General features: G+C 45.8%; 1 protein-coding gene across 2 annotated transcripts in view; it reads left to right on the top strand.

The window, feature by feature from the left end:
• RNF24 (ring finger protein 24) overlaps positions 1-27,137 on the top strand; it is a 97,014-nt gene that overhangs the window by 4,157 nt on the left and 65,720 nt on the right. Inside the window, exon 1 of one of the 2 annotated variants that reach the window (XM_054990044.1) lies at positions 18,513-18,641. The exons of the other annotated variant lie outside the window; for it this stretch is intronic. Coding sequence (XP_054846019.1) covers positions 18,610-18,641 — 32 coding nt within the window. The 5' untranslated portion in view covers positions 18,513-18,609. Of the gene's footprint in view, positions 1-18,512; positions 18,642-27,137 lie in introns of those variants that run through there. 2 annotated transcript variants of the gene reach the window in all.

Here is a 27,137-nt window from a genome sequence, read left to right as displayed (position 1 = left end):
AAGTGTGTCCAAAGTGCTTCTGCCAGGACCGTTTTCACACTACTCACCGCTGCAGAATGTTGTGAAAAACTCACGGAAGATAGCGTCTTCTCCCGCGAGTTTTGCACGATGTCGCGCGAAACTTGTGCAAGAAGACGCTATCTTCCGCGTTTTTTTCGCGATGTTCTGCAGCGTTCCAGACGAAGGTGAGTAGTCTGGAAACAGCCCTGGAGGCCTTGTAACTCTTAGGTGGGCTTCTTTAGAGCACGCAGAAAAATAGCACCCACAAACCTACAGAGATCCTATTCCTGCCTCTGTGCCAGATAAAAAAGATGTTCGTGACGCAAGAGATGAAGCAAGACTTGAATACAGAGCCCTTGGGGTTGCGATATTTGCTATAGGACCTTCTTCTGCTGTTCCGATGGAAGTATGGAAGCCGAGCTATTACCTAGGGGAATCTTGACTTCTATATCTGGAGCTGAGAAGATGTATTGGCCAGTTTAAAGCAGGGTGGATAAAAATCAATGATTTTTTTAAAAAAATCAAAAAAATCGGATTTTTTAAATTTAAATCGGATTTTTTTGATTTAAATCAGATTTTTTGATTTAAATCAGATTTTTTTTAATAAAATGCTTTTTGAGGAAAATATATTACCATCCAAAGGTTATTCCATCATGAAATAAAGATTAGTTTTTAATTATGTAGAATAAGGCTGTATATGTTTAATTTTTTTGGTAAATAAATTCCATTAATCCATTCACAATGTCATGCTCTTCCAGAGGTTTTTGTAAGATTATTGGGCAGTTTCTCTGCCTACAAGATATTATCACAGATGCTTGGTTTTGCAGTTCTCAAAACTGAATTTGTGTCAGCTCAGCAGAGATCACATGCCTCTTCTTCACAGCAAAAATGTTATAACATGAACAGAGTTGAGAAAAAGACCTTAATCCTATTGTTCTACAAACCTATGAAGACAGAATCAACCCCTCCAGTGCTAAGTTTCAAGAAGTTCAGTGAATAGAAACACTATTTTTCTGATTGTTTGGAGTGGAATAGATCTGCACAAGAAGAAACTAAGTGTGAGGAGGGAGGGGCAAGCAGTACAAAATGAAAGTGAAACTTTTTGAGCACAATACTGCACAAGTCTTTGGATCTTTTGTGTGTATGACCTGAGGTTTATCACACTCTTTCCTTGGAGGAAAAAACCTATAATGGCAGCAGGCCGTAAAAGAGACCCAGTTTGGGAATACTTTAATGAAGTTCCTTTACCTATCGGTAAGGCAGGCATGCGTGCAAAATGCAAACACTGCAACAAAGAAATGCAAGGCCTGGTGGCCCGAATGAGTCTTTATGTAGAAAACTATGATTTAAATCAAGCCTTACTGACTAGCGATTTAAATCGTGATTTAAATCGTGATTTAAATCAGTTTGATTTAAATCAAATCCACCCTGGTTTAAAGCCAACATTGTCCCCCTTACCCTTGGCACCAGGGCCAGCGTGCCCATTGAGGCCAGGTAGGCGGTAGCCTCAGGGCGCAGGGTGCCGGAGAGAGGGTGGGGGGCGGGAGTGCGCAGCATGGAGCTGCAGCCTCCTAGCCCTCCCGGCCCACGCCATCGCCGCCACCGCCAGCACACGCCCCCAGCCGGGCGCAGCAGCCATGGGCAGGCATCTGCGGCGGCACAGGGCAACTGAGCGGGAGAGCTTGGAGGCCACCTGCGCGCCGTCCCAGCCGCCCTCTGCAGCGATCAGGCCAGCGGCGCGCGTGCTCCCATGATGATGTCACACGTGACGTCATCACGCAGGTCGGTGTGTGTGCACGCGCCTAGGGGCGCCCGGCTGGCCGGCCGGCTGGCTGCGAACACCAAAAACCCTGGCGCCGCTGCTGCTTGGCACTGCTAGTGGGTCTAAACTCTCTGCTTTGGGGGGCTTGTATTATGATTAGGGATATGAATATGCCTGGTTGTTGTTTTCTCTGGTCCTCCTTGTGAAGCTTTTCCTATCACTCATTTTTCAAAGCGTATTCCTGATTTGTTTCTTTTATGGCACTTGAACAGAACTGTGCCGTAAGGAGATGGTTCAAAGAGATGATTCAATAAAGGCTGTTACTATCTTTTATTATGTCATGTCAAATTGCTGTTGTTTATTGTGTGTCCCAGCTGTTGATTGCATGGAATTACACTAAGTAATCCGCCTTGAGGCTCAGTGAAAAAGGCAAACTATAAATAGCAAAAATACTCTGACCTAGATAGCCCTGGTGAGCCTGATCTTGTCAGATCTCAGAAGTTAAGAAGGGTCAACCTTGGTTACTGGTTGGATGGGAGACCTCCAACGAAGACCAGGGTTGCAGAGGCAGGCAATGGCAAACCACCTCTGATAGTCTCTTGCCAGGGCAACCCCACCAAGGGGCACCATAAGTCTGCTATGACTTGAGGGCACTCTACCACCAAATAGCATAAATAAAATAAATTCCTGAATTCTGGTTCTGTTGGTGTGGTTCTCCATCGTGTGGCCTCATCCAGCTTTCGTTACACTCTCTGAACAATGATGGCTAATCCATTAGGAATGTTTACACGAAGGGAAGTCCAACTCTGTTAGTCTACGGTAGAAAAACAAAACAGAAGTCCAGGGAACGTGAATGGAGGCGTGTTTCAGCCGAGAGAGTTGGACAAGCTGACCTTTACCTCTTTCCCAGGTGTAAGATTATTTTACGGTTATCTGCCACTTCAGCCATGGCAGCCTTCGCCTATCCTCTGCAAATAATACGGGACGTGTCAAAACAGTCCAGTGACTGCTATTTTAAACTGCAGGTGGGGCAGTGGCGTAGCTAAGCATAAAAACATTGGTATGGTGAGTAAAAGGATTTCAGTGTTGTTGTTTTTCCTAACATGCTCGTTCCCCATGGGGGAGCTTTCAGCCACACAATTCCCCTCTTCCAGTCTGAAACGGTAGAGAAAGACTACTAACCGCAGGCATCCGGGGTCCAGGTCAGGGTGAAAAGGGATCTAACTTGAATCCCTTACGGTACCGTCCTGTGCAGAGTCCCTCCAGTCTAAACCCATTGATTCCAGTGGGTTGAAACTGAATTAACTGCAGAGAATCACACTGTTAGTGACGTCTGGATCTTGGCTCGTGGTGACACCATCATTGCCGTGTGCTAGGTCCTGGAATCTGGGGTCCTGCTGTTTCTCTTGAGGTGGAAAATGGGGGCCTCTTTGATGCGACAGCATTTCCTGCGCAGGTGCTCTTTGCTTTGCTTTGTGGGCTGAGCTCCATTTGTGGCTGACAGGCTGCAGTAAGATCTTTGGTTCAGGACCGTGCAGGGAGCCACGGGAAACCAGGGTCTCAATGAGAAGCTATCCAGATATTGAGCCATCCAGATACTGAGACTTGAGTCTGCTCCGCTGTCCCTCTTGACCTTCTCTGTTTAGAAAGTGATTGGGAGAGTTCCACGAACTCCCTCGCTAACTTTAATTAGCCCTCCTTCCTGATGGTGTATTTATACGTGTTTATGTATTCTACTTGTTTTAAATATTTTATGTATATTTTATTTTAATAGCTGTTTTTGAAGTGTTTCAGTGTTTGCCACCTTGGGAATCCTGAGCTGGGTGGAAAGACAGCATAGAAATGTTTCGGTGGTGGTGGAGAGTGCTGTCAAGTCATAGCTGACTTATGGCGACCCCTGGTGGTGTTTTCATGGCAAGAGACCAACAGAGGTGGTTTGCCATTGCCTGCCTCTGCAGCCCTGTTCTTCGTTGGTCTCCCATCCAATTACTAACCAAGGCTGACCCTGCTTAGCTTCTGAGGTCTGACGAGATCGGGTTCACCGGGGCTAGAAAATAAATAAATAGAATCTCAACATCTAGGCTATGGCCCACCGCACTGAGGTCGTCCTCAACAAAATAAAAGAGAAGTCCAGTGGCACCTTAAAGATTAATGCCTCTTCTTCCAGCATGCGCTTTTGTGAGTCAGAGCTTGCTTTTTCAGATACTATGAAGAGGAAATCATATACCACATTTTTATAGTGTGCTTATAAACATGGAATATGATTTCCTCTTTGTACTATCCAGAGAAGCGATTGCTGACTCATGAAAGCTCATACCGGAAGAGAAGTTGTTGGTCATTAAGATGCCACTGGACTCTTTTAAAGTTAAGAAAAAGTTTATTTAAAATAAAAAAAAAAGATGCCACTGGACTCGTTTCGTTTTGCTACAACAGACTAACACGGCTACCTCTCTGAACTCCTTACCAAAGTGCTTGGATGCCTCAGGTAATTCTGGAGAAGCAGGGTGGATAAAAATCAATGATTTTTTTAAAAAAAATTAAAAATCGGATTTTTAAAATTTAAATCAGATTTTTAAAAATTTAAATCGGATTTTTTAAATAAAATGTTTTTGAGGAAAAATCTATCTAAAGGTAGTTTTCTATTTACGATACATTATAGTCCAAGGTTATCATCGTGAAATAAGGATTAGTTTTTAATTATGTAGCATGAGGCTGTATATTCATGCAATGTTTAAATTTTTTGGTAAACAAATACCATGAATCCGTTCACAATGTCATGCTCTTCCAGAGGTTTCTGTAAGATTATTGGGCAATTTTTCTGTCTAGAAGATATCACAGATGCTTGGTTTTACAGCTCTCAAAACTGTGAATTTGTGTCTGCAGAGATGTCACATGTCCCTTCTTCACAGCAAAATGGTTATAAAATAAACATACAGAGTTGAGAAAAAGACCTTAATCCCATGGTTCCTTTGCAGATCTTTGTACACAGAACCAAGCCCTTACCTCTTAAGTGCTAAGTTTCAAAAAATTCAATGAATAGAGGATTGTTGGGAGTGGAATAGATCTGCACAAGAAGCTAAATGCAAGGAGTCTTTATGTAGAAAACCATGTTTTTTATCTAGTCTTACCGACTAGTGATTTCAATCGTGATTTAAATCAATTTGATTTAAATCAAATCCACCCTGTGGAGAAAGTAAAGAGATTCTGCTCCCTCCTCTCCAGTCTTTTGCTGCTCTACACATTGTGAATACATCCCCCCCCCCCATTATGCAACATTACGAAAGCAAATAAAATTGATTCCCTGCAGTTGCATTTGGCAATTGCTTGAATGCTTAGAACTTGTATCGGTGGTTCGATGCCGTATTAAAGTTTAACTAGTAACTCCAAGCATCCTTGCTAAATCTGACTGCCTGGAAGCTATAACAAATGACCTGGTTCTTTATTTTGCAATGTTTGGCATCCTTGCTTTGATGTTTCGTGTGCGCTGACTACAGTGTAATTCTACACAGTTACCAACAGCAAAACCTCATGGGTATCTTCAGCGTTGTGCTCCTACTTCCACTCACATTAAAGTAACTTTCAGTGAAATTCATGAGGCTGGTTTCCAAGTATGTGGTTGGTACTGGGGGGTTGTAGGCAGGAACTCCACTAGTCATTGTACTCCCCACTTTCTATGGAGTTTGTCTGACCCTCGCAGTCGCGGTTAAGAGCCTAGGGGTTATATTGGGTCCAGTGCTACTACTAGAAAAACAAGTTAAGGCAGCTGCAAAAAATTCCTTTCACAACCTCAGTCTAGCCTGGAAGATGGCTTCTTACCTCGATGCGGCCGACCTGGCCACCTGGATCCATGCTATGGTAACATCAAGACTCGACTATTGTAATGCACTATACATAGGTCTCCCATCCAAATTAAGTAGGAGACTGCAGTTGGTGCAAAATGCTGCGGCGCGACTGCTATCAGGAGTGAGCAGGAGCATGAACTTCAGCCCCATTCTGCAGTCCCTCCATTGGCTACCTATCAGTTACCATGCTCAGCTCAAGGTATTGGTTATCACATACAAAGCTCTTCGTGGACTTGGCCCGACATACCTACAGGACTGCCCCCTCCCTCCATAGCAGCTTTGCTCATCCGAACAGGGTCTCTTGCAGGTGCCACCCTGTACATGGGCGAAATCAACAGCAGCCCATACACGGGCTTTCTCTGTGGTGGCCCCTACCCTGTGGAACGGCCTGCCTGAGGAGGTCAGGAGAGCCCCCACTCTCCTAGCTTCCCGCAAACAATGCAAAACCGAATTATTCAAAAAAGCTTTTGTATTGTAGGGAGGGGCTCTCCGGTGCTTCGCTAATGAGTTAAGGGGCCATAGACTGCACCACTACGTTGCCTTATGTACTACCTTTTGTCTTAAATATGTGCTCCTATGAACTACTTGTGCTTCATGTGGTCTAATGTCAGCCCTAGAATTGCTTATGTTCTGTTTCAGCATTTCTTCAACTCTGTATTGGATTCTTACTAATGCTGTGTTTTTGTAAAATTGTGTTTATTTACCCTATGGCATTGTTTATGGAAATGTACTGGAAACTGACTGTACTAATCTCACACTGTATAATCCGCCTTGAGTCTCAGTGAGAAAGGCGGACTATAAATGACATAAATAAAATAAAATAAATAAAAGAATAGTCACTGAGTTGGATCCAGACAGCTTTTCCATTCGTGAAAAAGGGGAGACGAGACTCCTTTTATTACCCAAAAGGTTATAGGACCTGCATAAGCAGAAGCCATGTGGGACTAGGGATATAATAAAGATGAGAATGGCTGCTTCCACACACGTTGGATAATCCACTTTCAATACTCTTTAGTGAACATTTGGAACTGCTTTTCCACGTGTGGAACAAAAAATCCACTTCCAAAGGATTGCTAAAGTGCATTGAAAGTGCATTATTCAACGTGTGTGGAAATGCCCAATGAGTGAGCAAAAAAACCTGACTGCATCCTTTTAGTTTCCCATTACTGCTTTAAGGGACATCACAGTATAATCTTGAAAACATCCAAGGAACTCTTCACCTAAGATCAAAGTGGAAACGGTACAAACTTCTGCATGCAAATATAGTCAGTTGGCTTAGAGCAGAACCACAAGTGACGAGTGACACAGGTTGGACACTTGTCAGCTTCCCTCAAGTTTTGATGGGAAATGTAGGCAGCTTGGCAGAGTGTTGGACAAGTGACAGCTGTAAAGTCCATTGGACAGCAGTCAGAGAGCGAAGCTGTGAGACCAGGATGCCTGCATTTCCCATCAAAACTTGAGGGAAGCAGACAAGTGTCCAACCTGTGCCTTTTGTCACTTGTGGTTCTGCTATTAGACTGGTCGGTAACGTCTGCTGTGCAGCTCTTCGGCTGAGGACTTTCTCATTCCCGCTTGGCCGTGAAGCCCAGACCAGTTGCTATCTATCTGGGTGGCAGTTAGAATAAAATGGAGGAGAGAAGAAATTGCATACTGCCTCGAGCTTTTTGGATATAAATGTGACAGATTGTTATAATAAATGAAAGTTTGGCGTCGAGCCCAGGAAGATTACTCTTTAGTGGTATACAGGAAGGAGAAGGGCATTTATGAAGAATCAGCTGCTTGATAAGGATAGGAGGAGCACAAAAAACATATTGAAAAACAACTGGCAGATTTGAAATGGTATAACTGGTCTCAGGAGAACAGCCTGACGAAGATAGCTGTGGTTCTCGCAAGCTTATGCTACAAATAAGTTGGTTAGTCTTAAAGGTGCTACCGGACTCCTTACTATTTTGACTTCTCTAAGTATGTGATATCTGAAAGCAGAGACAAAGTCTGCTTTATTGTAACTGTGAAGCACTACTTCCTGTTAGTATGACTTTGCTGTGTTGTCACAGAATGTTCACAAACATTCTTGGCTGAATGAGGGAGAAAGAGCCGTCATGGGTTGTGGGGGATTTATACAGTTGCTGTGTGGGAACGAAGCAGTTGGCTAGGCTGAAGGAACATCACATGAAGCGTAAGGAAGGGAGAGGGACTATTTGCTGTTGGCATGAAAGGGATTGGAGAGGCTGGGGAATAGGTGGGAGAGGGTTTGAGAGGTGCTTGGGGGCTGAGAGCTAGAGTAAACTTCAAGCAGAGCCAGAAGACAGGATGGGGACTTTAATGTGAAGATCAAAATAGAGGCAAGAGGCCAGGATTGGAGAGAACTAGTGGGGTGGGGTGCCAAAGGTCATAGAGTCAGGGTGGACTGAATTTCACATATTAATAATAATAATTCACAGTTGCCAAACCTTTGGCTGCAGGTCTTTGGTTATATAAAGTTCTCGGGAGTCATTTGGGGACAAGAAATCCGTGGAATGCATCTGTATCCCCGGCCAGAATCAGTTGGATATTTGGAAAGGAAACCAATGCAAATTCAAGCTATTTAAAAATATGACTTTGACTTGCGTGGTCAATGCCGAGGACTGACTCAGCACCATCGCCTGCATGACCATGTTGCACCCATGCCATCAGGTCAAACTCCCCCCGCCCTTGACCATAGAGAAACCTTTGACTGGAAAGCATGGCTCGATGAAAAAGCCTTCCAGGGGCCATGTCTCCCCGCCGGCACCTCTCTCCTCCATCCAAGGACGAGGGTGGTGTGTCTGTTTTGATTTTGTGCCGGGCGCAGATGTGCAAATTCAGCTTTAATTATTCTCTCTGCTGAGCTGTAAATGCAAATGAAGCAGGTGCAGTCGCCCCTTGGAATACGCAGCTGGTCCCCGGAAGACAGATGCATGGTTCTTAACCAGGATTGTTGAAAGGTCACAAGGACCTTAGGAAGCCAAACTGCAGGCTGAGGGTGAGTCATCTGTCCCAAAGTTCCTGGTTGGTAGCACAGCAGTCTTTCGGAAGGGACACATCTTGTAGAAGAACAAGAACCAGTTTGGTGTAGTGGTTAAGAGCGGCAGGACTCTAATCTGGAGAGCCAGGTTTGATTCCCAGCTCCTCCGCTTGAAGCTGGCCGGGTGACTTGGGTCAGTCACAGCTCTCTCAGAGCTCTCTCAGCCGCACCTGCCTCACAGGGTGATTGTTATGGGGATAATAATAACACACTTTGTAAACCGCTCAGAGTGGGTGTTAAGTTGTCCTGAAGGGCGGTATATAAATCAGATATTATTATTATTAAAATTTGGGTCCAGTAGCACCTTAAAGACCACTACAGGCAACTGCTCTCCTATTCAACCCATAGGACCTCAGAGGGTTTGGGAGTCGTCTTCTTGCCTTGTTACCTTAACAAGTCTGCCAAACACGCTTGTGAGACCCACTGCAGTTGGTTTTAGCTAGCCTGTCCCATTGCTAGTATGTTTAGATCGTCGTTTTGGTGGCTCTTTGAATGCTGTTTTTAGGATATTAAAGATCTGGGCCTGTTTTATTTTGGGAAAAAAAAGCATTTTAATCTTTATTTCATCCATGATAATAAATACAAGGCGCAACTTTACTCACATGACCAAATATAATTCAAAACAGACCAGTACACATAACTAAACAAATAATAATCCTTACTAACCAAAGCATCAAGCCTAACTAACTTCTCCAGGTCATCTCCAGGTTGGACTACTGCAGCTCACTGTACACTGGGCTGCCCTTGGGCCTGCTCCAGAAGCTGCAACTGGTCCAGAATGCAATGGTGTGTATTTTAATCGAGGCTCCGTTCTGGTCACATATAACACCAGTTTTGCACCAGCTGTGCTGGCTCCCAGTGGAACTCTGGATCAAGTTCAAGGTCTTCGTCCTAACCTTTAAGGCCTTAGTGGACCGGGACCAGCATACCTGCGGTACCGGAGGCTCCCTGGAGGCTGCTCTGTCTATCTACTGGTGGTCCCTGGTCCTAGAGTGGTTTGCCTAGACTAAACCAGGGCCATGGCTTTCTCGGCCCTGGCACCAAACTGGTGGAACTCTCTGCCTGTGGAAACCCATGCCCAGCCGGATTTATTATCTTTCCACCAGGTCTGCAAGACAGAGATGTTCCACCAGGTATATGGTGGTTGAGGCGGGCAGGCCACCAATCTGGCCTCCTGCCAGGTAGGGGGGAGTGTTGTCCTCCCAGAACGTTTTCATCTGCTTGCTGACCACCCTACCCCACAGATCTGTTTAATATCTGGTGGATATGCAATATGTGCGCGACTGTGTTAATATAGGTTTTATTGACTGAATATGCTAGAATGTTTTTACTGCATTTGTGATCCACTCTGATCCCGTTTGCAGGGAGAGCGGAATATAAATTTATAAAACAAAATAAAATCTCCCAAATTTTCCTCAACCCATCCAGTTTACTGGGAAGAGACTTTGTGTTCCCAAGACTAGTACAACCAGCCTGGCAGCTGTGAACGAGCATTCAGCCACCTCTTGAAATGATAAATCGCTGCCTGAAATGAGCGGGGCTGGCCTGCTGCCTTAACCTCACTGACGTTAATCAGAGTAGTTTGAGGAAATCAGCAGATACAAACGTGTGACGTTCTGGTATCGGGCAGCATCCACGCTGACCTCTAACAGCAAACCTCCACTCTGTGCTGGGGGAAGGGGGGATTTTGTCTCCAAAGGAAGCCGAGAGGAGAGGTGAGGTATAAATAGTTGAATGAATAAAGAAACAGGCAAAACTTCACGGGACAGAACCATATAATTGCTGCTGCGGGCACCTTCTCCCTCTCAACCAGAGCCAGGGTTGGATTGGGACGTTAAAACAAGCCAGGAAAATATTAAGTATCCCAATCCATCCCTGGTTCCAGGTAGTTAGGAGAAAAAGAGTGCCTCTCCTAGGACCACTTGGCTCAAACCAGTTTGGTGTAATGGTTAAGAGCGGCAGGACTCTAATCTGGAGAGCCAGGTTTGATTCCCCACTCCTCTGCTTGAAGCCAGCTGGGTGACTTTGGGTCAGTCAGAGCTCTCTCAGCCCCACCCACCTCACAGGGTGTTTGTTGTTGTGGGGATAATAATAACACACTTTGTAAACCGCTCTGAGTGGGTGTTAAGTTGTACTAAAGAGCAGTATATAAGGTTATTAAATCTGGGGGGGTGATAGAGTAGGATGAAACAATTGGAGAGACACTGACCATTGATCCAAGCCTCCTGAACGGCTGCACTTTAATAATAAATAATAATATTTGATTTATATACTGCCCTTCAGGATGACTTAACACCCACTTAGAGCGGTTTACAAAATATGTCATTATTATCCCCACAACAACAATCACCCTGTGAGGTGGGTGGGGCTGAGAGAGCTCCAGAGAGCTGTGACTGGCCCAAGGTTACCCTGCTGGCTTCAAGTGGAGGAGTGGGGAATCAATCCTGGCTCTCCAGATTAGAGTCCTGCCGCTCTTAACCATTTAGTTAGGCCAACGGCTTCAAAAGAACAGGAAACTGATGAGCTGGTGCCCCTTGTTGCCTCCACTGACCCTTTGTCCTGAGTGGCTCCAGTGACCCTGCCAGCACCACCAGGGCTCAGCGTGATCCTGGCCGGGGTCATTTCGTAGAAAAAGAGCTGGAGGAACTCATTAGCACAACTCATTAGCATATGTCACGCCCCTTGACATCACCAGAAGTGTGTCATTAGCATAACTGATTTGCATGTACCACACCCCCTGTCATCACCTATCCTGGCTGTTTTGGACCCAATCCTGACCATTCAGGGCTGAAATTGGGCTCAAAATGGCATAAAGGGGCCCTAAATGACCGAAAGTGGCCATTTGGGGTTCTTTTGGGCCTGGTTTGGGGCCGAAACTGCCCAGATCGGGTCGGTTCTGGGCAGGGGAGGGTTCCCTCGCCTGGCACCTATCCAGTCCAGGCTGTTTTGGCTCCAATCCAGGCTGAAACGGGCCCCAAATGGCTGAAAGTCAGGTGGGCAGGACCACCTGACATGTGACCTCTTTGGAGAACTGCCGGAACTGCGTTCCTGCGCGTTCCTCCTCAAAATGAGCCCTTATCCTGGCTGCCAAGTCAGCAACCCCCTGAGAACTTTCTTGTAGAATTAATTGGTAGTCTCTATCTTGCCAGAGCCCCTTATTCTGTTTCTTTGGGGACCCGATCCGTAAGTTGGATTCTGTTCTTGCCTTGCACTTGCGTACATACACAGCTCCCCATAGAGGGGTAAAGAACGATTTCTTTGTGGGATAGTCTCAGGTGGGTAGCCGTGTTGGTCTTCAGTAGAAGGACGCGATTGGGGCCCAAAAGCACCTTAAAGACCAATTAGATTTCCAGAGTACGAGCTTTCGAGAATCAAAGCTCCCTTTGTCAGATACGAAGGGAGCTTTGACTCTCAAAAGTTTGTACCCTAGAAATCTAGTTGGACTTTAAGGTGCTATTGGACCCAAATCTTGCTCTTTTTTGTGGGCATCTGTCATCCTAGTGTTGGGCAAAGACTCAGACCCTCCGACTTCAGAATATCCCACCAGGTTATCTGTGTTGCTAAGACTATCCCACTCTTCACATGTACCAGAAGTCTCCGTAATCTTAAAAACTTTCCCTCGCCCTACTCCAGACCAGGCCCCAAATACCAATCATTCTTGAATTTATATATAACCAGTAGCTGTACACATTGGCCAAGGTCCAGAGAGCGTCTTTCAGTGTGCCAACAAGGGCTTGGGCGTGCCCGCGGGTATGTTTGGGTTACTTTCTCCTGTGAATGGCAGACTCCCCGGCCCGTATCACAAACGCTCCGCTCAGTGCATCAAATCAGATTTGGCACGTAATGTAGGAGTCTCCCGTTCAACGAACTCCAAACATTGCCTGGCTGTGCAGAAAGTCGTGTGATTCCTTGGATCGAGGCCACTGCGTTGAGAACTTTGTCCTGCATGAGAAAGATGCCGTTTCTGCACGTCCCTATAGGGACGGCCCACTCACGGAACACTGGCAGCTTTCCCCCTGGAATCCGGACATCTCCGTTTGCAAAACATTTGCGGGCTGTTTGGCTTCCGTTTTGCGGCACCTTTTCTGGTCTAGCTTGATCCTGCCGAGAAGGTGAAGGTCTGTCCATCTGCTGCCATCCACGGCTGCCCGATGGAGTCTCCAGAGCTTATTCATAAGAAAAATCGGTTACGAGACTGCTTTACTACCTCTGTGGAACTCTCTTAAAGGGACACAGACCATTATTGATCTTCCCCACTGCTTTGTTGGGACTTTCAGTTCTTTGCATGTATAAATGTGTTGTTTAAAATGCGTGACTAATTGTGCACTGAGCACTTCAATAGAATCCTTTATTTTTTTAAATTAACCATTGATTGTACAATAATTTCTTTTTCCCAGGTGTATTGGTTGCAATGATGGTAAGATTAGCTTCTCGTCCCAAGCAAGCTCAGAGCCACTCTTAAAATACCTGTTCCTTTGAAATTGCAAAATGGATGAAAGAATAGTGGATATTCTGTGTTACTTAACCTGGCTGCTTTCCTCTTAATCCGATGGACTGCAGGGAGTGAATTGGAAGTGGACGGTAGTACATAGAGAATCAGTGGTGCTCTTCCAGTATATCTTTGATGTGAGGCTGTTTTATACCTTCCGTTGCGCTTTAGCCCCTTCACATTGCTCTTCCTAAAGACCCACATATGAAGCAGCGGATAATGTGTTCTGAATGCACAAGCTTTGGGTTTTGTTATTTGTTTTCTTTATTATTTTAGCTCCTGATATTCCATATCTAAAAGCCACTTCTCAAGGTGGTTTTTGTGCATAGTAGACTTCGCATCATGGTGCAATAAGTGCTTTTGTATCCCTCCCTTCCTCCAAAGAACTCTGGGTGCCTTACATGGTTTTCTCCTTTTCTGTTTTACCTATTTTATCCTCATAGCAACCTTGTGAGGTAAGCAGAGCTGAGGCAACCAAGGGTTGTCTGCTAAGTTTCATGCCAAGCAGAGATTTGAATTCGGGTCACTCCTAGTCCAGTACTCTAGGCACTACACTGTACCGTCTCTATTTTCCATGCAACATGCTTTCTATGTGCAAAGAATTTTCTATGCAATATATTGTTTTTAGATGTCTATGTCCTTGACTGACTAATCTATGTGTTCTTAAAAGTGTGTGCCCATCTAACAACAACAACAACAACAACAACAACAACAACAACAACAACAACAACAACATTCGATTTATATACCACACTTCAGGACAACTTAATGCCCACTCAGAGTGGTTTACAAAGTATGCTATTATTATCCCCACAACAAAACACGCTGTGAGGTAGGTGGGGCTGAGAGAGCTCCAGAGAGCCGTGACTAGCCCAAGGTCACCCAGCTGGCTTCAAGCGGAGGAGTGGGGAATCAAACCCAGCTCTCCAGATTAGAGTCCAGAGCTCTTAACCACTACACCAAACTGGCTCTCTTTATATCTTTGTCTACCCAGAGCAGGATTCGAGTCCAGTAGCACCTTAAAGACCAACAATATCTCCAGGGTATAAGCATTCGAGAGTCAAAGCTGCCTTTGTCAGAAGGGAATTTATCTACCAAGTATGTTCAATTAAGACATTTGCAGCAGCTAGTATCATCCCTATTTTTTCAATTTGCTGGTGGCTTTGTGGGGAGATGGCTATTTTTGCTGACAGGGCTTTTTTCCATCTGGAACGCGGTGGAACGGAGTTCTGGCACCTCTTGAAAATGGTCACATGGCCGGTGGCCCCGCCCCCTGATCTCCAGACAGAGGGGAGTTTAGATTGCTCTCTACGCCGCTCGGCAATCTAAACTCCCCTCTGTCTGGAGATCAGGGGGGCAGGGCCACTGGCCATGTGACCATTTTTGCCTAGAGTGATTTAAATTTTAAAAAACTCCTCCCTTGTTCCAGCTGACCCAAAGTGATGTCATTGTGCGGTCCTGAGTTCCACCCCTCTTTTCCCAGAAAAAAAGCCCTGTTTGCCTATATTCCCCCCTCCCACTGCAGATACTCACTTTGCTCCCATCCAGTTCTTAGAGGGGAGGGCAGTTATTCCCAGGGCAGGATTTTGAAGGAACAGCAGGCTTCAGTTAATAATGCAGGAATTAGCAAAAATTGGCTCACTTTTCTGCTCCTGGAAGTGCCTTTTGCAAACTGAAACCTTAGTTGCAATCCAAGCCTGTTCTTTTTATCAACATGCATATGTTCAAACTGACTTCTCTGCAGAACTATAGGAAAGAATGTAATCCATAGATGGTGCGCATCCAACTTGTCCGTATAAACACCCAGGGAAGAACATTGCTCCATAAGACCCACCCATAGCTGAAACCCTCTTGCTCGTACTGAAGTAAACTAAGTTATTTATTACTCTGCCCTCTCCCAAGAAACCATCAAACCATTGGCCCAGTTCTCCTGTCAGAGCATACCAGGGCTGCTTCAGGGCCAATGAAGAGGGTGCCATGTCTTGCTGCGACTCTGTGTGCTCCCACCCATCAATGACCTTGGAAGCAATTGGCTTCCTCTCCTGAGTTTGTGAGTCTCTCTACACAAGACTTCTTACACAAGGATGCTCAAGAGTAGGGAGACGCAATGTGAGCTGGGAAGCATAGTTTGCTGCTCAGAGGGTTTATTAATTTCATCTTTGCCTCCCCAAAGTTTGTGCCAATTTCACTTCCCCTTCAGGGAGGCAAAGGTGAAATTAACAAACTCTCTGAGGAGTGATCTCAGCCAGCAATGTCTTTTTAAACTACCCTCCTGTAGAGAGGTGAAATTGACAGAGCCTTCTGGGAGGCAAAGATGAAATTAACAAACCCTCTGAGGAGTGATCTCCTGAGCTCTGTCTTTTTAAACTACCCTCCTGTAGAGAGGTGAAATTGACAGAGCCTTCCAGGAGACAAAGATGAAATTAACAGACCCTCTGAGGAGCCAACTCCACTGGCTCTGTCTTTTTAAACTACACTTCCTGACTAACATTGCGTCTCCATACACATGATGAACACGCGACGAGGTGTCTCATGTAGAGATACTCTGTGTCATGATCGGATCTTGCTTGACATGACAAACCAGCTATATCGCCCCAGCAGTGTAACCGACTCTTGTTTCTTGTGTCAAGCATGTGCTTTTGTGGAACCTAATTTTGATCTACTCAAGCCCACCTAACCACAATTTTCCCTGTTAAGAGGCCTCTGGACGATGGTTAACTTAACATCTTGCCCTGGCCTGGATAGCCCAGGCAAGCCCGGTCTTGGAAACTATGCAAGGTCGGCCTTGGTTAGTAATTGGATGGGAGACCTCCAAGGAAGACCAGGGTCGCTATGCAGAGGCAGGCAACGGCAAACCACCTCAGTTAGTCTCTTGACTTGAACACCCCAGTGTGTGGGGGGGGGGTCGCCATTAGTCAGCTGTGACCTGACGGCACTTTCCTCCACCACCATCTTGCCCAAGGCATGGTTGATTTTCTGGCTGCTGGCATTTCTCTCTTGCCCATGTTCATGCGACATCTGCCCCTATGGTGCAGTTGCCAACCGACTCTCAATATTTGGTATTAAACCTGCAATCTACAAATCTTAGAATGTAAGAAAATCTCTGCTAGATCTGACCAGTAGGTCAACTAGTTCATCATCCTGTTTCAGCCAGTTGCCTTGGAGAGCCACCGAACTAGGCATAGAGGCCAAGTTCTCCCCCTGATATTGCCTCCAAGCTCTGGGGGTTTACAGCCTCTGACTTCGGAGAGGGTGCCCTCGATATTTCTGTGTGTTGGGAACTCTTTTCCTATTTGTGAGGTATGGAAAGATGCGGAGAGCTGGGAAGCTGTATTCCAAAAAGCGTTTCTCTGGCTAACCCAGTGGAGTGGCCTGACATCCCAACCCCACTAAAAATAGATTTGCATACCAAGGCACTCAACCTCACCCGGGGCCCAGGGAAGCACTCTGTCATGTGCAGCAGCCGCACACTTAAACTGGCAAATTATGGCACGCAGAACCGGCGGCTGCATCATTGGGACTAAATATGAGCATCATCAAGAGATTATTGCAATCCTCTCTAAATACGAGCGTCTAATAATATCCATTTATTGGATTCCTGAGGGTGATAAAACCTCCTTTTGTGGTTGGCTTGAACTGCCCTCAGGTCAGAGAGGAGCGAGGGAGGCCAGAAAGTAGGCTGGAAGAGATTACAGTGCAGGGAAGGCTGGGGGAGTCTAAGAGCCAAACTACAAGTGACGCCTTACACAGGTTGGACACTTGTCAGCTTCCCTCAAGTTTTGATGGGAAATGTAGGCGCCCTAGTTTTACAGCCTGGCTCTCCATTACAGCTGCAAGACCAGGATGCCTACATTTCCCATCAAAACTTGAGGGAAGCCGACTAGTGTCCAACCTGTGTAAGACATCACTTGTAGTTTGGCTCTAAGAAAAGTAGATTTAGGGAAATAGGGAAAGGGTCTGGAAGCCCTCCGAGGGAATGAGGGGACGGTTAGAAGGAGGAGATTCGTAGTGCCACGCTGGGCAGAGTCACTCCAGCCTAAGCACATTGATTTTAATGGGTTTAGACTGCTTTGTACTCAGTCCATGTTCTGACGAGTGGTTAAGCTGTGTCTTCAGCAGGGCTTTTTTTCATCTGGAAAGCAGGGGAATGGAGTTCTGGAACCTCTTGAAAATGGTCACATGGCCAGTGGCCCCGCCCGCTGATCTCCAGACAGAGGGGGGTTTAGATTGCCCTCCGTGCTGGAGATCAGAGGGTGGGGCCACCGGCCATGTGACCATTTTATCCGAGGGCAACCCATTGTGTTCCACCACCTCTTTTCCCAGGAAAAAAAGCCCTGGTCTTCAGAATGGAGCCAGAGGCTTGCAGGCTCCTCTGTTAGAAAAATTCCTTGTACCTAGAACATTAGCATGTCAGGGAGAAGAGGTCTAGCCTAGCTTCCTTGATCTGCTAGTTTTCTATGTGCAAAGATTTTTTTTTTTAAAGAATGGAGAATCGTTCCATCATGTAAGCCCCACCAGCTGTCCAAAGTGGTGTATCCAGAGTCGAGTTTACAGACTGAGCAGGAGGTGGAAAGAGGGAACGAACAAGAGAAGAGAACAGAAGAGCCGCACATGGCCACATCCTGCAAAGGCCAAAGAGCCTCGTATTGATTTGAAATAGCCAAGTCACATCCTTGGCAGCCAGTCGGTAGTAATTTGTATTAATTATTGAATATGGAGATGAAAACAAAGCACTGCGGGTTATGACAGCCTCTAATTATGTGTGCCAGTTTCATTTTTTTAAGTGGGCTGCATACAGCAAAACGCCACTGCGTTTCTCCTTCTGTTAAACCCTTTGCCTGTGGTTCTTTTTTGTTGTTGTTACAAATTATACTTACTGTTACTGCCATCTTGGGACTTCCAGGGGCTTTTCCCATCCTCCTTGAACGCATGCTTTTGGAAACGTGAAAAACGAGATCCACCCCCACCCCCCATGTACATTTCTGTGTTGCAGAAGGCATGGCCAAACGATTTATTGCAAAAGAGTCCCCTGGATTATGGACGGCCCGTAAAAGTGAGGAATCTTTGAGTCCCATTGGCGTGCTGGGGAGCAGGGGATGTCTTCATTGCATGCAAATCAACCCTTATGGGGAGGTATTGTAGCATTTTCCAGGTGGCCAAACACAGAAAGCCTTTTAACAATACAAACAATGGGACTAATTCTCAAAATAAAAAGCCCGCCCCGCCCCCTCCAGCTCCTGTCCGGTCAGCTGTCCACCCCCCATGTGCAGAGCAGATGCGCCTGTCATTCCGGCCCCGTTGCTTCGTCAGGGTTCTTGCCTCCTGTATTAATTTCCAGTGTCGTAGCAGCAGCCGTCCTCTTGCGGCCAGTGGGATTCGGGGTTAGTGGCTCTCTCTCTCTTTGCCTGCTCCTGCCATGTTATATGCTGCTCTCTGGGCTGTTAGAACTCCTTTCATTATTTGCTTTTAAAAAATGACCATCTCCATTCAGATGTCCAACCTCATGTAAGTTGCCCTCTGATCCTTACCGAAATTCAGGGCTGGCTGGAGCGGACAGAGGCCGTTGCAGGAATTCTGGTGGAAGAGCAAGAGAAGTTGGCTGTCGGGGGCACGGGGGAGGGGGGGCGCCTGCCTGTTTTGCAGCATCTGAGGTTTAATTGTCTCGAGTCAGTGAAAAGTGGTTGGCTTAGAAGGTGGACAGACGTGGAAGGAGTGTGTGTTGGTTGTGGCCGTTTTCTCGATTTAGATGCAAAGAGCACATTTTTGTGCAAAGAGGGAAAGGTTGAACTTGACGGCGTTCTAGATGCCGCTTGCAGAAAGAATCATTTAAAAGTGCCCATTGTCTTAGCATGTCTGCTACCCCTGTTCTTGTGTATTGAATCCAGCTGCTTCTTCGCACTGAAGGCATATCTAATGTTAAGAGTTTAGTTGCCCTTTGTCCTTCATTTGACTGATCTTAAACTCAATTGCACATATTTTTCAAATGTGACCTGAATTTTAAAACATTGAAAGAATGGAGTTAGGATGGACAAAAGTCAGGGTTTTTTAAAAAAAATTATATCTGAATGTTCTTATGTTTGAAATCTGTTAATTGCAGGTCTCTTTAAAAATAAGCCAGTTTGAAATTAAATCTGAACTTAATACTGGTAAATGTGGAACCCTGTGCTTGTGGAAACTGCATCTGCTTTTCTAGCTAAGGACTTCTGAGCGTACTTGTTACAAATAGCACAGTAAATCTTGTATTGTGGGCTTCGGAGTTAGCGTCGTCCCAGGTACTGGAATTTAGGCCAGTGGTGTCTGGCTTCCTCTCCAACAGCATCCATGCGCTTATGGATGACCTTGCAGTTTTAAAAGATTGCATTACGCTGTCCCACAAAGAAAACCCCACTGTGTCCAAAGAGGTTTTGCTGCTTGCACAGGGCACCGCGCAAGACCTAGACTAATGGTCAAAATGTTTTAATATTAGTTTTTAGTGTGACGATGTCGTTAACGAATGGTATTTCAAAGCGGGATTGCACAAGTATCGTGCTGTGGGCTGTGCTGCGTTTGCACAATGATCCTTGCATTAATGAAACATCCCGTTAGTCGCTGATGAACTCCTGCCGTTAGATACATGCCAGTATCTTTAGCATAGTCCTGTGGTGGCTGGTGGCTGAGATAGAGTGGCTTGCCTAAGGCAACTAAGAGTCTCTCTACACGAGACACTTCGGTGTGTGTTCGTCAAATGTGGTTGCAATGTTAACCAGGAAGCATAGTTTAAAAAGATAGAGCCGGTGGAGAGCGCTCCTCAGAGGGTTTGTCAATTTCATCTTCGCCTCCCCAAAGCTCTGTCAATTTCTCCTCTCCAGAGGGCAGCGAGGAATGGAAATTGGCTTGGACCTGGAAAGGTTATAATGGGCTGAAGTTTCCCTTCTGGCATTTCACACAGCTCCAGTGTATAGCAAAACCTTTGCCGTGCTGCCGGCTCTTGTCTTTTTAAAACTACCCTTCCTGGCTAACATTGCATCTCCCAACACGTGTTCTTCATGTGTCTGATGTCTCGTGTAGAAAGATTTGATTCCGCACATCTTGGATAATGCACTTTCAATGCACTTTATCAATCGTTTGAGGTGGATTTTTTGTTCCGCATACAAAAAAATCCGTTCCAAATTATCTATAAAGAGGATTGGAAGTGCATTATCCAGCGTGTGCAGAATCACTATTAGTGAGTTTGTGACAGAGGCATGATTGGCATCTAGGACTTCCCAGATCTCTGCTCATTGTGTTAAACTGCACCATTACGCTTTCTGGAGTCTGGGCATCTGAATTTTTCTTTAAAGTTAACTTTCCCAAAAATCTGTGACAGGGTGACAGGGTTTGTTGTGGCTCATTTGCATTTTTGCACATTTTAACCATTATTCCCCTGTTTGCATGTGGGGTATCATACGGCCTCCTTCTTGTTAGCCCCCTTTCTTAAATCCAGCTCGTCTCAAAGAGAGATGGGTTCTGCCCATTATCGCATCCCTTCTGTTGTCACAAAAACTAGCTCTGGCATTACCTGGTTACACAATGCATGGGACTGTTGTGTTGTGAAAGAACCCCGAGCGGTCTGTTGTTCTGTCTGGAATTGTGCCGTGGAAATTTTTGACTGGGTGTGTTATGTAATTGTGTTGCTGGGGAGGAAGACGAGTGGATGTCGTAATGATGTGCTTGCATTAGGCTGGTGTCTCATTGGGTTCCCTTTTGCACACACACACACACACACACACACACCCTGACCCTGTGGTGTGTGTGCATTGCCTGCAAAAGTAGGCCGTGCTTGTGGTATGTTACTGTTTTGGTATTTGTTGTCAAGTAAATTTAGAGAATATTTAATTTTTAAAAAAACGAATTGCAAATTGGAAACGGATCAGATTCTTCCTCAGGCGTAATCGCTGCAATATCTAAAAGGGCACAAATTCTTCCTCTCCGGTGCTTGGCTGTCTTTGATATGCACACACAAGCCTGTTCCTTCCTGCCTTTGCACCGCTTGAACAGCTCACTTAATAGAGTTGTAACAGATCCCTGCCTTAGAGAAGTTTCTGTCTACATTTTGACAGGCTGTGTGTTTTGGCTGAGGGGCTGGGGGGATAGATAACTGTTGCACGTGGTCTGGATTTTTCCCGGCTTGGCACAGGTTTTGCGGGGACTTGTTAGTGGGACAACGAAAAAGGGACACAGAGTCTGACTCCAAAGCTATCTCTGGTCCAGAACCATGGAACCTGTAAGGGAATCGCTGTTGCAACCCTGAATGTGTGCGTGGATGAACTACCTCATCCTCAGTAGGTTGGCATACTTCAAGGGAAGATCAAGGGTGAGTTCTGCTGACGATGTCATGCAAGTTGAATTTTCAGCCAGTGCGTCGCAAGGAAGCACTCTGAGAGCAGGTTCTTCCCGTCACAGTGATAGACTGAAAGCAAATCGTTGTGATTTCTTTGTCTCGGTACTACTTTTCTAGATGACTGTGTTGCTCTTGAGGTGAATCTCTGCAACCACAAACAACCTTCAAGTCCGTGTTTTTAGAGTCGGCAGCTAAGCAACAACTCGAAAGTGAAAGTTAAACGTTTACTTCAAGTCCATGGCACGGATTCTGTGGAGTTTTACCTTTCGTCTTTGAGTTGGCATGTGTTACTTACCTGGATGTACCTCCAAACAGGAAGGAGCCCAGCACAGGACAGTGACTCATGCAGAGATACACCAGTCATTCTCCTCTAAGTGCAGGTAACTCTTCAGGATTCTTTATGTCCCCTAACTGGGACCCAGAGAAAGCATTAGTGAAGGTTGTCAGCCAGACTGTGCCATCTGTGTTCTCAGTCCTGTTGTAGATCCGGTGAAGGAACTCTGTATGCGGGAGGCAAAATTGCATCCTAGGATAGATTTGGCCGATGAAAGTTGAGGTTCCTGAGAGCCTGTATGGTCTAGTGGTTAGCGTGCCAGACTAGGATCTGGGGACCCAGGTTCAAATCCTCAGTCTGCCGTAGAAATTTGTTAGGCGACCTTAGGACATCATACCCTGTACTTCAGAGGGTTCTTATGAGGATAAAATAAAGGACAGAAGAATGATATAAGCTGTTTTGAGTCCCAAGTGGGGCATAAATGAAGTAAATAAATTGCAAAGGAATTCAAGAGAAGCAAGAACGAGTTGTGCGAAGCAGGGCTTTTTTTCTGGGAAAAGAGGTGGTGGAACTCAGTGGTGGAACTCAGGACTGCACAATGACGTCACTTGGGGTCAGCTGGAACAAGGGGGGAGTTTTTTAAAGTTTAAATCCCCCTCGGCGAAAATGGTCACATGGCTGGTGGCCCCGCCCCCTGATCTCCAGACAGAGGGGAGTTTAGATTGCCCTCCGTGCTGCGGCGCGGAGGGCAATCTAAACTCCCTTCTGTCTGGAGATCAGGGGGCGGGGCCACTGGCCATGTGACCATTTTTAAGAGGTGCAGGAACTCCATTCCACCACGTTCCTGCTGAAAAAAAGCCCTAGTGAGAAGACTGTTTTGTAGGAGGTGGGTTTTTATTGCACAACCTTAATGCCTCTTAATGTTCAATTCTCATGAGTTCTAACTCTTGCAACTTGGATTTTCCAACTGTAAGTATTTCACCCCAAAAATAAAGAAGCTAAAAATCTAGTTTTCACTGGGGCTGAAATGGAAATGCTTGTTTCCTTTAGATGTCCTGGGCACTGAGGATTGTCGCTTGGTTTACTTTCTTGTAAAAAATAGCCTCAGCGATGTTGGTGAAGTTCTCGTGCTGCCTTGTGTATGTCAGGAATTCAGCTTGGATATCTCTGCTTCTCTCCCCGCTTCCACTACTTTTTTAAAAGCAAGTCGTCTAGGCTGAGAATCTAAAAGCTAGGCTGCTTTGGGTGTGCGTGTATGTGCGTGTGTTGCATTCTAGTAATCTAAGGAGGTGGGTCGTTCTCTGACCTGAGCGCTGTGTCTGCCTTGTGCATTGCATCAGATCCCCAAAATAACCAAGCATGTAGTATATGTAACTTGCAGCCCCCTGACGCTCTGAGGTTTCTCCCTGCGTTGTACTCCATACATCAAAACATTAATACAAAACTTGATTCAAAACTTGACAGGGAAGTACAGGAACCAGAAATACCAAAATAATAATAATAATAATAATAATAATAATAATAATAATAATAATAATAATCCCATTGCTTTGTTTTTATGTGAAGTTTTTTTCATCCGTTTACGAAGATTCATTGCTTCATAAAATTAATAGTTGTGAATGGAGGCCAAGACAACATTAGTCAAGCTTGGCTGCGTCAAAGTTGCAGTTCATGTTTTTTCAGGCAGTTATCCCTACGAATCATGTGAAAGAGGATATTTTTACTTATTTGAAAATGAGAAGGCAGGAGTTGAACCCCCAAATACATATCGTAAGCCAAGTTAAAACATCAAGTTATAGTTTACCTAATTGGCCGATGCAGGTCAACTGAAAATAGGGTTCCCAACCTCCAAGTGGTAGCTGGAGATCTCCCAGAATTATAACTGATCTCTAGGCGGCAGAGATCAGCTCCCCTAGAGGAAATGGATCCTTTGCAAGGTGGAATCTATGGCATTATACCCAGCGGAGACCCCTCCCCTCCCCAAACCCCGCCCTTCTCAGGCTCCACCCCCCCACATCTGGTGGCAGCCAGTGGTGTCAGATAACTATGTTCTTTGTGAAAAGGCCTGCCCTTTAACTTCTTTGGGTGCCCTGAGTTCGACTATTGTGGGAGAAAGAGAAGAGGGTTTCCCCCCCCTTTCCATATTCTCTGCCCCTCCATGTGTCACTTGAAGCTTTCAGTTTGGTAAGATTCTCTTGGCGATCTTGGTTGTGGGAGCTGAAAACACTCTTCTTAAAAAAAAATCTGGCAAAAAAAGAGAGAAAAGATTCTAATCCTTTCCAATGAGATCAAGCGATTAATGGTTTAAAATGCTTAGAAAATTGCAGGGATTAGCTAGGTCCCCTTCCGTCCTTCCCATATGCCCCCCCTCCAATTCAATAGCATGATGGTCATTGTGCTGATGTTATACTCTGCAGTATGTGTGGTTTCTCCCTGGCAAGCAGACAACTAGGAAATTCTTACTGGATTCCTCACCGCCTCACCGCACAAGGAATCTACCCTAACCCTTTCTCCACAGCTGAGATCGGCAACATGAACCTCCCTGCCTGCCGCCCAGTGCCACAGTGTGCAGTCCACAACTGCCCTGAAACTGTGTCATCGTGCGGTCCGTTTGTGTAAAATCTGTATGGTATATCCTGGGTTGAAAACGGCAATTCTTCTCTGCTCCGGCTTGCAGAGAATGCTAGTGTACAGTGGATCTGAAATGCAAATCACGAATGCAGAACTGGCCCTTTAAGGCAGAACGAAGTCTCATCAGAGCTGCAGTCCTAAACGGTTCATTTTTCCAGTTCTGGCTTTAAATGGTTAGATGGGGCTCCTTAGACAACCCAGTTAGAGGAAGAGAGCTAAGATAAACCAGAGGAGTGACAGATGCACTCCTGAATTGCCGCATCCGGTGCTCAATGGGGAACATTTCTGTTTTGATGTACCCCATTCATTAATATTATGAACTCCAGGCTGACAGCTTTACGAGTGAAACATTTGGTCTAGATCAGTGGCTTTGCGTAATTGCTGTTGAATGCTTCTCTTACGGGGCAGCCAAATAGCAGCTTCCCTCATTCTCTGTGAAGTACTTTGTGCTGTGCAACGTGACCTCTTGGTCTGTGTGGGGCCTGCAGTATGGGGGCACTGCCAAAGGACAGGAGCTTGTGAGCGAGCGAGCAGCTGCACCTCAGTCGGGGAGTGCCTTCTCGTGTTTGCAAAAAGTCCCCGGAACAATCCCCCCTCATCTCGAGAATCTTAGCTAGGAAAACCTTTGCCCAAACCTAGGAGAGCTGCAGTCTGCAGAAACAACTTTGGCCTATATGGACCAATAGTTCGACTCCTAAGTAAGGCAGCTTCCCGTGATAACAAAGATCCTGTTCATGTGCTTCAGAATCCCTTGTCAAAAAGAGTCCAGTAGCACCTTTAAGACTAACCAACTTTATTGTAGCATAAGCTTTCGAGAATCACAGTGAAGAGAACTCGAGAGGGAAATTGACAAAGCCTTCCGATCTCGTCTTCCCAGCTAACACTGCGCCTCTCTTCACTTGAGCCTCCGCGTGTACTTCATCTCATTTAGAAAGACTCTGAGACGGCAACTTCTTTGTTTAGTAGCAATTGTTCATTTCTCTTGCAATTATTTTGGCATTCTGCCTGATGGGAGATTCTCACTTATGCTTTTGAATTGCCACATCAGAGGCTGGGAAATTTGAATTGTGGCTTATTTTATTTAAATGGGCAATGGTGCCTGTGAGACGAGAGGCTCCCAAGTCATCCAGCTTGACTCCTGAGGTTTGGCGCCGACTCGGGTCCCTCTGAAAGCACAGAGGCCAGGCTGAGTCTGGCAAGGAACAGAGAGCTTCCATGTTGCTGTGAGGAAGAAAGAATGCGTGCACAGCTGTTCTTGGTGAGCGTTGAGTTGTTTCCCCCTTCTTTGTGGAGAGAGGTGGCTAGCAGATGTACGGTGCCATAAGAATAGCAGGGAAGTCAGATGCCCAGGCAGAGGAAATTCAGTTTGCTCCCCACAAACTATATTGGGAGAAGAAAAAAATTAGAATCATAGGGCTGCAAGGAATCTCCAGGGTCATCTAGTCCAACCCCCTGCACAATGCAGGGAATTTAAAACTAACTTCTCCCCCCCACACATACACACCAGTGACCCCTGCTCCATGGCCAGAAGATGACAAAACACCATCAGGAGCCCTAGCCAAACTGGCCTGGGGAAAATTGCTTCCTGACCCCAAAGTGGCGATTGGCATTACCCCGGGTGTGTAAGAAGGGACAACGAGAGCTAAGCACTGTTGTAACCCTTCCTGCCCCCCCCCCTCATGATCTGCCTAGGCTCACAGAATCAGCATTGCTGTCAGGTGGCCATCTAGCCTCTCCTTAAAAAGCATCCAAAGAAAGAGAGCACACCACCTCCCGAGGAAGCCTGTTATACTGAGGGACCGCTCTGTCCGGAAGTTCTTCCTGATGTTTAGCCAAAAACTCTTTTGATTTAATTTCAACCCGTTGTTTCTGATCCAAACTTCTGGGGCAGTGGAAAAGAACTCTGTGCCATCCTCTATATGACAGCCCTTCAAGTCCTTGAAGATGGTTGTCATATCCCCTCTCAGTCATTTCCTCTCCAGGCTTAACGTACCGAGCTCCTTCAACCTTTCCTCATAGGACTATATCCATGGTGCATGGATACTGTTATTGTGGTTGTTTCTAGTCCGCCTTTCTCACTGAGATCCAAGACGAATTACGTTCTGCAAGTGAATACAATATACTCAGTAGCTAGGACAGTCACAGCAAAAATACAGAAAGATCAATACTTAGGGCATTCAATGAAAACCGGTACAGTAGAGTATGGTAGCTGCAAATCTGAAAACTAGTGTAAAGCCGCACATAAATGAAACCTTTCTGAATTAAAGCATACATCTTTAGCAACATCGAACTACCCAGCAGACAATACTCAATAGCCCAGTCTATAGTTCCTGTCCCATACCAAGGTATCTCTTTGAGCCATTTCTTATGACACAGCCCTATAATCTGAGTAGAAAGCCCTCCTAAATAATTCAGGCTTGCATAGTTTGCGGAAGGCCAAAGATACCCAGATGGCTTCCTCTAGTGATAAGCTGCCTGCACAGAAGGAATGCAGCCGATCTTGGACTAGTTTTCTGACATCGGTTTCTAGAACCAGGAAGGTACCAGTCTCTGGTGTTGGTGTCCTAGCTTGAATTGGCTGCAAGACCCTTCTCTGGCCAGCAGAACTGGGGTGAGCAACTTGATATCATGGGATGAAATCTAGGGGATGTTCTCCTTTACAGGCCAGGCTGAAATGAACAAGAGCAGGCTAAGAGCACGGTATTGTCAGGGGCTGGGCTGGGAGCTTCTGTTTGGA

The sequence above is a fragment of the Eublepharis macularius genome, chromosome 10 (genome assembly GCF_028583425.1).
Source record: "Eublepharis macularius isolate TG4126 chromosome 10, MPM_Emac_v1.0, whole genome shotgun sequence".
Taxonomy (NCBI): Eukaryota; Metazoa; Chordata; class Lepidosauria; order Squamata; family Eublepharidae; genus Eublepharis; species Eublepharis macularius.
Note: the sequence above shows the minus strand (reverse complement) of the source record. Positions and strands in the feature narration are given on the sequence as shown.